General features: G+C 33.7%; 1 protein-coding gene across 1 annotated transcript; it reads right to left on the bottom strand.

Moving 5' to 3' along the window:
- Window positions 1-5,225: 5,225 nt before the first annotated feature.
- LOC123922875 lies at window positions 5,226-10,005 on the bottom strand. Its single transcript, XM_045975547.1, has 2 exons — window positions 8,808-10,005; window positions 5,226-5,413 (listed from the first exon to the last, which is right to left on the bottom strand). Exons 1-2 carry the CDS (start codon window positions 10,003-10,005, stop codon window positions 5,226-5,228), a joined length of 1,386 nt encoding a protein of 461 aa, XP_045831503.1.
- Window positions 10,006-10,420: the final 415 nt, after the last annotated feature.

Genomic DNA, 10,420 nt, shown 5'->3' with positions numbered 1-10,420 from the left:
TGAGAAATATGCTGAAATCTTAGCAAGTCAAGGGTTGCTGACCACAATGGAGTATCTAAAACTTTTGGGTTTTGAAGAACTTTCAACAGAACTTGTAATATTGAAGGACCGAATTGCACTGTCTACGGAACCTGGTAAACTTTTTCTTGGATTTCTATATGGCATGGTTAAAAAAATAGAGGAAAATGATACAAATTGAATGCTATTTATTAGCAAGTGACTCTTCAAATGCCACTTCTCGTTGAGGAATACTTCGAGTACTAGCATTTTTGTGTATTTTTATTATAGTGGGATAGCATTACCATTATAATTGCATAGTGAACCTCAGTGTGTAGTTATTTTCTGCTGTTATTAAACGTGTAAGATTATACACCTAACCATATTTCGGGAAGATTTTGCCGGTTTTAGAAAATCTAACTACTCAAGTGATTACTTAATGACCACTTTTTAACATTGTTTTTAACATAAACCAAGTAGAGTGATTAATGGTTCATAAACCAAGTAATTTTACTAAATCCTTTTCGGAAAGATTTTTATTTTATTAAAATAAGTTAGTGTAAGTCACATCTGCCATGTAGAACTGCAGTTCTCTTCAGATATTTTTATTTGGTGGAGGAACATAATCATTTTCATATGAAGGGCTCTCAATTGGAAAAGTCTATGTTCATGGTTTTGTTATTTAATTAATTATTATTTTATGACTTCAGCTGTCTAGTGTTTCCTTTATTGTTCAGTGTATGAAGCTTTCAGCACACCTACATTTCTCTTCACTTTTTTTCCCCTTTCTAATTATGGTTGCAGAGAAAGACTTGAAAACAAATGCTTTTGAAAATTCTCAATCACATGGTGGATCCTTTTATGGGGCTGATAATTCCAATTATAATATGAATTATTATCAGGTAGTTACTCTAACTTTGTTCCTTGGCATTTTTCGTTTGGTGCAAAGCATAGTGTTTAGTGGATAATGAGTTTGATTGAGTTATCAGTTGTCACCCTTAGGTTTGATGGGAAAACAGAATGTGAACCTACATAATGTCCATCATTAAGTTACCTTAACTACTCAAAAAAGATATTAAACAATTGTGAGCAAAGGTCAAATTATCATTTTTCAGTTTTCTAATTTGGCATCATTTTAAACAACTTGAAGGTGATTAATTTGGCATTATGATTCATTTTCTCATTCTTCAATATTAACACAATATTCATCAATCTTTTGCTTGAAAAATGGTATAACTTTACCCATTTTTCTCATTCTTGATCATTCAAGAACATTCAATCTTATGCTTGAGAAAAACAAAAAAAAAAACTTAAGTGTGAAAGTGTTCTGTTCCAAGATCCTGTTTGGTGTACCAATATTTCAAAAGACAGTTTTTTGTCTGTTACGATAATGGAGTTTCACACGTTTTTGAAATTTCCATTCCAACATATTTTCCCTATCTGATTCATAATCGATACTTGTTGGGAACAACGACGGGCTTCTTGATTATTCAAAAACATTTAATCTTTGAAAAAATTGACCCTTCAAATTTTGTAGGGGATTGGATTTCTTGATGCCCAAAAAATGCTTGATAAATTACTTAATGACTCTAGTCCTTGAATGTGGAAAAGCTAGTTGTTGTCTTAATTGCTACTCAAGCAACTGTTTCTATCGGTGTTCTCTTTTCTATTTTTTTTTTTTTTGAATTTTTTATTCACAATAATGCATGAATGGATATATTCTGCTTTGTTGACACTTAGTCCCAAAATTCAATTTTGCAACTGCAATTAAAAGTGATTTTGCATTATGAACTTAATGACCATTGTCCCTAATGCTTCATATGTTTTGTAAGGGATGAATGCTTCAATGACCTTTAATGAAAATGCATTATGAATGCTTTGTTGATGCCCAAAAAATGTTGTATACATTACTTAATGACTCTAGTCACCTCAACAATTATAAAACAGTCTCAGTTTACAATGTGAATTTGTGCAGTTACAAATTCACATTCATAAATGCATTTAAAGCATGATAAATTTGTACATTATAAATAAAGTGTGCATCATGTACTTTTCTTTAAAATCACTTAGGCATCCCAACAATTACAAAATTCATCGATTCCTACCATCAAACTTGGGGGTTATATCATCCTTTTTCAAATTGCAAACAGAGATTTCAAATCACATGGACAATTGACAGTAAAGAATTTCATTCGGTACATAAAAAATATCTTCCAACTTGTGCATTGTAAATATAGGCTCATATAGTGCAGAAAAAATATTTCTTTTTATCGTGTTTCACAACATTACAGGACTTTCCAGCAAAAACAAAAAATCTCATAGATTTGTATACCCCAGTTAAATTTTTCACTCACAAAATAGTAAGTTCTTTATTACAAAAAAGCAGAAGATTGAAACATGTACCAACTATAATAAATCGAAGGGGCAAATCTTTTGAAAAGAAATTAAAAGATCGAAATTGCATTACCTGAGCCAATGAATAAATTGATTTTCGAAACCTAGCGAACGTTGCAACCATATCTTGAAGAAAACAAGATTCCGTCAACGAAACAAACCGCTCTGCAATCTTCGAAGAGAAACGCAAATTTGTGACATTGCAAGAATTTGAAGATGCCACACAAGATGATTTAGGGTTTGAAGATGATCGAGAGATATTCAAATCTTGATTTTTAGGGTTTCTCTTCAGAACGCGTCTTTACTTTAACCTTTTCTTTCCAAAAATTGAAATTTCGGTAGCTCTAAGAAGGAACACGGAATGAATTTTTAGGGTGTACTATGCTATTTATCGGAAAACTTATCCCCTTATCCCAACATTTTATTAAAAAATTTCAAAAATTTCACTTCTGCCCCCTTATTTTTTTAACATTTGTGTTTACAAATTTTCACCCAAACCCAATTTTAACGGTAAACTTTGCATCTGGGCCCCTCTCTAAGTGGTGCTCGTATCTCTAGTAAAGTTTTTGTCTTTCGTAGGAATCAATCATGTACTCTGCGATTCAAGAACATGTTCAATTTATTCTCACTAGCTCAATTGATAGTCGTTTCCACACTAGCGGTAATTTTTTTTTTTTATATATACATTTGAGGAATAAAGCCCACATTACCGGTAACCTTGATGGCTCAAACTTGAACTAAGTTTACTATTTTTCATGTTTCCGGTAATCTTAATCCAACCTCCTCGGTTGATAGTTTTAATTTGTTTTTAAATGAGGGTAAAATAGGTATTTCCTATCAAATGTTGGGGTACAAGGAAAAATTTTCAATTTATAGATTTTATTGGGATTTTATTTATTTTAATGGAATGGTTTCGGGTTGAAATATCATCTTTTTTTTGTTTAAGTTGAAGAGGTAAACCACTGAAATTAAATCCACACATAACTTTAAAGTTTCGGGTTCGAATTCGGATCATGGTATTCTACCTTACAATTTCGTCATTTTTATTAGTTGAGTCAAGACTTATGAACGAGTTCAAATATAGTTTAATCCACTTAGTATTTCTTGGGATAAATTTGTAAGAATTAAATATTTATCCTAGGAAATTTTTTTAAGTTGTTCGTTTTAAATGAATTTCATATTTTACATTTTATTGTTTCTTATTATTTAAATTTTTTTTTTCATGCTAAGAGAATTTTTATGGTGAACTTGCTTTGAATAAAAAGGCCCAGCTAGTCTAATTGATGAAAGTAATTGTTTTGTCCCTCTATACAACATAGTTTAAGTTTGGTTTGACATTGTTGTTGCAGCTTGTCCTTATATATAACATTGCAGCTGACAAAACAATTAGTGCAGGTTTGTCTGATTTCAAATTGTTCTTCTAATTATTAGTTGATAGTTTGTTTAAATTTATTGCTAATCGGAACTCTGCCGCCCGCCGCCGTGGTTCGCAGGAAAATATGTGCTGGCGCCAGAGGTCCGGCGTTGACCGGCCGTTGACCAGCCACCACCACCACCTGACTTTTTTAATTCAAAATTATATTATTAAAAACATCAAAAAGGAAACAATAGAATTGAGCATATTAATTAAAACAAAATAGAATTGGGCCTGTTAGCAAATTACGGGGGCCTAAATAGCAACTTTCTAAAAACTGAAAATAAAAATAGAAACCAAAACACATTTTACAAGTTTTAGTTTTTTAGTCCCCAAAACTGAAAAACACAAAACAGTTTTCAAAACTTTTTTTCAAAAATAGTTTATCAAACAAGTTTTTTAGATTTTTAAGTATTAAAAACTAAAATAGAGAATTTGAGAAGTGTTTCAAACAAGCCCTTAGTCTATTTGCAATCTATGAATTTTATTTGTCTTTTTTTAAAAAAAAAGAGAAATTTACAAACACTCATTTGTAGTAATTGCACAATTTTGGAACCATCTTAGAAATTTTGGTTAAATGAAATTTTGGTCCCTATTTTTTTTTTTTTTTTTGGAACGCTAGTCCCTATTTTTAATTGCACAAAATTTGGGTCCATCTTAGATATTTCGATCAATTTATGATTTTGGCCACCCAAATTCATTAAGTGAAATGCAATTAATGTGGGTGTAATTTCATTTCAACAACAAAGCAGTTACAAGATCAACATATGCATCTATAATAGAGAAGGTGAGTTTATCTGAGCAAAACCTATTTGCAAGCATCAAGTTATTTCTCCAAAATAGCGGAAGCAACTTGACTTAAAAGAAGAACGATTCCAACCAATTGAACCGGATAGCAATGCGGTTGTTGATTGCATCAATGAAAACCTATAAAATCGTTAACTATAGTTTGCTTCAATTTTATATTAATTATATAAGATACACTTAAACGATTACCTAAGATTGCTGCTCATACTTTTCTCTATGTTATATGTTATATGCTAGTTCTTAAGATTTTGAAATTTAAATGGAATAAGATTATTCCTTTAAAAAAGATATATGAAATTTTTTATCTAATACTGTATATTGTATTAAATTAATAAATAGTATATTATTTTTTATTTATAGAATAAACTACAAAATAACATGCAATCAACATTTATTATTTTAACAAGCAAAATAATTAGTTAGTAAAAAATATGCAATAAATATTAAACTAAAAATATTCATGCTAACATATAATTGTATTCACTTAATGGATAAGTAAAATATCAAAATTTATTGTACCAAAAAAAATAAATTTAAAGCAAACAATGTAAGAAACAAACCAACTCTAACTCCATGATGCCTTAGTTGTACCAGAATATCACCCATAAGGTAATCAAAAATTGTCGTCATCGTCGTCGTCATCATCATCTTCATATTCATCATCATCGTTATAATTGTCACCATTGTCGTTGTCATCATCAAGTATAGATTCTACTAGATTCTTAATCATATTTGAGTTTGAACTATCGAAATCATCTTCAATCAAATTGTTTTCAGGGGCATCAAACGTCAAGAAAGGCCCTTCGTATGTAATAAAGTTGTCCTCATCAGACAAATTTAGACTAGATATAAATGTTGAACGGTCTTCTTAGCTGGTATTGGAAGATTTTAATTCTAATGACTCATGTTGAATTTGGATAAAGTCAGGGATGGATGTGATTTCCTTATCATCGGAATTGCAAGATTTTGATTTCAACGACTTGTGTTGAATTTGGACAAAGTCAGGGAAGAATGTGATTTCCTCCTCGTCATAAGGCGATGGTGGGATTTCAATTGAGTTCGAATTTAGACCATAGATAAATGTTGAATAGACTTTTAAGCCAGTATTAACAGATTCTATTTTCAACATTGAAAGCTGAATTTTCTTCTTTGACAATTTGGCTGTTCTGAATATGAACACCACCAACTTCGACTAATTTTACCTGTATCACTCTTCAAAGTCAATAAATTTGAACCAAGTTATTATGATTTTCATTTAAAAAAATTAGGCACAAAAAAGTTAAACGGTTTCTATTTTATTAAAATTAGGAACTAACTTTGATAGTATATAGTTTCTCAGCTTAAAAAAAGATAATTAATAAAAATAATAACAAACTCTAGCAAAACAAAGATGACAAACCGGAAACAAAACACCTTAAATCTTGGTGTATAAAATAGTTAGTAATGTTAATATTAAATTTTATTAAAATTATACAATATATATAAAAACAAACCAAAAAGTTGGTCAATACGGCTATCTTGAATATATATATATATATATATATATATATATATATATATATATATTCAAGATAATTACAAATATAAAGAAAATTAGAAGAAAGGTGATAAAACTTGCACAAGAAGTAATTCAAAAACCAAGAACAAAATTAAATAAAACTAAATTATCAGGGGCTAAGATACTATTTCATTCTTTATAAACAGTTCTTTAAACAAGTGATTGTATTAAAGTACACAATGAATTTCTTCTTTTTTTTTTGTTACAAGTACACAATGAATTTCATCCGAAGACAAATTATTCGAGAGTCCAAATTGAAAGTTTATATGAAATAATTATTAGTCTGACTTTACTTATTCTAACCGAACTCTAAATTATCAAAACTTTTTCCTTAAATAACGGCAGGACAACCACAAAAGAATTTGCACTTAATTCTTATTATATATATATATATATATATATATATATATATATATTGAAATTCTGGCACACAAGTATTAAGATGTTGTACTCAACGCTTCACCACTATAATACACTTTTAATGCGTGAATCAATGATTCAACATCCAACCGCGCATACACAAGGAATAATAAACTAAACAAACTGAAAGTAAATTAACACAGTAATTTGTTAACCCAGTTCAGCATAAGCCTACTCTAGGGGATACCAATCCAGGAGTGAATCCACTATGATAGTATTAGTTTGAAGCCCTCAATAAACCTCCCGTTTATGACTTCTCACCTAATCACCACCCGTGCTATATCCTACCTAAGACACACCTAGGTATGAGAACCTCCGCTCACCTCCTCTTGACCACAGCCACTGTGATCGTACAATACTAGATTTAATATGTGAAGACACACTTCATAAAACACTTACACCACTTCTGTGCTTAAAAGCTTTGGAATGATATACACACACTATCTCCTTGCTTAGAAGCTCCAGAGATATTACAATGCACAAACACACAGTTCTTAGTCTAGTGGAAAATCAACACAAGACTTAGAACACAATAGACACAATACTAAAACCTAAACTCACGCTTTGTAAGACTCAAATCTGGTTTTTTGGTGATTTGAACAATGGAGTCAGCCTTCTTTAAAAAACCTTCATTAGCTCAGGCTGGGTCTTCAATTAGGCTTCAATAGCACAGCATGATTAATGGTTCCTTCAAGGAATAATCTTCAATTAAAATGATTTGTTTCCTTAACTTGAAGATCTGATTAGCAAGCAACACTTGATCACGAGATCCATTAATAATTATGCATGACAACGCTCCTTATCACAAACGAACATTTATTGTGGATTCCATATATAGAACTTAGGCGCGAGATCTCACCATACACAGGCCCGGCCTACTGGATGTGGTATCCAATGTTGAAGCATTGTACCGAACATCTTGCTTATACTGGATGGTGGAAACATGTAGTTCCACATCAGAAAAGACCACATGTTTTAGCAAAATGAGGCCAACCATACAACGCCAACAATCTCCCCCTTTGGCAATTTTTGGCTAAAACATCCTAAGATAATTTCAACCGTTCTAAAGGGATACACAAGCTTCCTTTTCTTCAACTCAACGTAGGCACACAATCATGAAGTAAGGTAGAACAATTTTAACATGCTTGTTTTAATAACCCCTCATATAAAAATAGCATATTTAATATGTATCAATTTAGAACTTCAGAGGCATGCAACAGCGGAAGGATAAGCACAAGTAGCCTCACAGGAATTTGCCAATAGAGAGTATAAGATTCTCATAAAAGAAACACTGGGGAAAAATAAATTCCCTCAAAGTTGAGAAAAATAAATTCTCAGGAACAGATGATGCTTCAACATGCAGTAGCACATTGTGTGCTAAGCAAAAATAAGTATTGCTCCCCCTCAAAGGTAGAATCGAGTACCAAGTTCATCTTACTCCCCCTTAATTCATGCATAGGATTATTCAGATGATCCAGCATCTGGTGGCACATCAAGGCCTCAGCAAGCTATTATGGCATACAATAACTACTCCCCCTTTTTAGCCACAAAATAGACAAAATGGGAACTGCATAAAATAATATCCAAGAGCAGTGCAGATAGTAGCAGAACAGAAAGTGCAGACAAAATATTCCAAGCCATGCACACTAGGTGCTAAAATCAGGGCTCAGCCCACAGACATGCAAAACAAAAAAAAAAAAATCCAATTACTGAAACATCAGAGTTAAACAGAAGCACTTGGGGAGGAATCACTTTCTTCTCCTTCAGCATCTGAGTCAGCTTCTTCTTCACCACTAGAACCATCATCATCTGCATCAGCTGCTTGAGCTGCAGCCTCTTCAACCCTGAGGGCATGTATCATCCTTTCAAACTGCAACTTCTTTTCATCTAGCTCCTTACAGTTTGCTTCCAGCATAGCAATCATCTCCTTCCTTGTCATAGGAGTGTCAGCAGCAGCATTTGATGGTCCAACAATATCTGGAGCATGCTGTTTACTGTACAGCTTCTGATGAATGGCCAGAGGAGTTGCCCTTTTCTTAGCAGACTCATCCTCATGCCTTATATTCGGATGTTGGGACAAGATGATGTCACAGATCAAAGTTGGAAATGCAATGGGTTGCTTGGTGACAGAGGTCTTAGCATGCTGCACAACTTGATTGAAAATATATAGACCAGCATTAAACTTAGTACCAGTACCAATCATATAAATGAGCTTACCCAGATTTGTTGCAATGTCAGATGCATGTGTAGTAGGAACCCAGTTGACAGATGCAATACGATTCAGAATTGCATACTTTTGGGTTAACTTGACAGCTGGTACCTTCTCCTTCTTGGGCCAGGTTTTCACCTTGTCAGCTGTGATAGTTTTGCAGACCACATTGTCAGATACATCTATGTCAGGGTGAGGATCATCAGCATTACCCAGCACCTTGTTGATCACACTTGGAGAGAATGTTACACATTTTCCTCGAACATATACCTTCTGAAATTCTTTGTCCAAGGGATTGTCACAACCTATAGGGATGTTGACAACAAACTCCCTAACCAGCTTTTCATAGCATGAGCCTAAGCCCCACACAGTTTTGATCAATCCAGCATCATTGATCAAACTCACAATCTCTTCACATTCCAGAATATCTTTGCCTAGTTCCCTTTCCAGAGCCAATCTTCTTTTGCAAATGATTCCCCATCGTTGTGCATAAGATGGAAGATGAAATGAAACATTGTCACAAGGGAAGTCTTCAATGTCAGGAGCAACAGATTGAGACATGGCCTTCTTAGCAGACATAGCCTTCTTAGCAGGAGGCTTGATGCTTGAGTCATCCTTTTCAGCTTCAAAATCAGAGTCACTTGATGGTGCACTCTTCCTCTTCAGCACACCCTTTTTCTTTTCAGAAAGAGGTATAGGCTTGCTCCATCCTTTCTTAGGACCATACTTGACAGGCTTCAGAGTATTTTTCTTTGTTTTCTTGGTGACAACAGGGGTAGTGGTAACAGCAGGTGCAGGTGTAGTGGTCCTGCTTCTCAGTCTTCTCCCAATACCTTTTTGAGTGGGTGGAGGTTGCAGATCTTCTTCAGAGGGGACTTCATCAACATCCACTATGTCCTGTTCTTCATTGGTGGTTTTCTCAGAGTCCTTACCAGCTTCATTCTCTGGCTCAGAATCAGCCACATCTTCAGGGGTACTTTCTTTGTTTACTTCCTCTTCAGTGGAAGCTTCAGTATTAGATCCACTGCCAAACGACCCAGTGGCAGTGTTAGCATGTGGGCTAGATCCTCCTTTGGATGCTTCAACATCCTTCTCAGCATCAGTTGGTATAGAGGATGGCTCAACACCGGTCGGAGCATCGGTTACAACAGTCTTTTCTTGGGATTTTTCAGTAACATCAGTTATGACATTCGTGGGAACTGCCATATTCTCAGGAACACTAGGATTATTACTCACAACAACATTCTCAGCAAAATTTTGGGTTTTTCCTAGGGTTTCAACAGAACTAGGGTTTTCCTTGCAGAGGGGGTTTCTTGATTCACTTTTTCAGACACAGACTTAACACTTTCTTCATTAACTTTATTAGACGATTCAACATTCGCATTTTTGCCGGAGGCAACATCATGCGATTCCACATTCGCCGTTTCAGAAGAATTCTTACTTAAGTAGAGATCAGTCATGCTCAAACCCCTTTTTACAGGAGATTGGGGTTTCTTCTTCTTAGACTTAATAGAATCAGACTTAATAGAGATCGAGGGAGACGATTCACTTACTTTCTTAGAAGATTTTGCAGATTTCTTCTTCTTAGAAGTAGTTGCAGGAATACTTGATATGGGCATCG

Source organism: Trifolium pratense, linkage group LG4 (genome assembly GCF_020283565.1).
Source record: "Trifolium pratense cultivar HEN17-A07 linkage group LG4, ARS_RC_1.1, whole genome shotgun sequence".
In the NCBI taxonomy this organism is placed as follows: Eukaryota; Viridiplantae; Streptophyta; class Magnoliopsida; order Fabales; family Fabaceae; genus Trifolium; species Trifolium pratense.
Note: the sequence above shows the minus strand (reverse complement) of the source record. Positions and strands in the feature narration are given on the sequence as shown.

Coding starts and splice junctions, on each gene's coding strand:
- LOC123922875 (XM_045975547.1), bottom strand. CDS start 10,005: ATGGCAGTTCCCACGAATGTCATAACTGATGTTACTGAAAAATCCCAA. Junction 5,414..8,807: donor TGACATTGCAACAAATCTGG/GTAAGCTCATTT, acceptor TTACATACGAAG/GGCCTTTCTTGACGTTTGAT.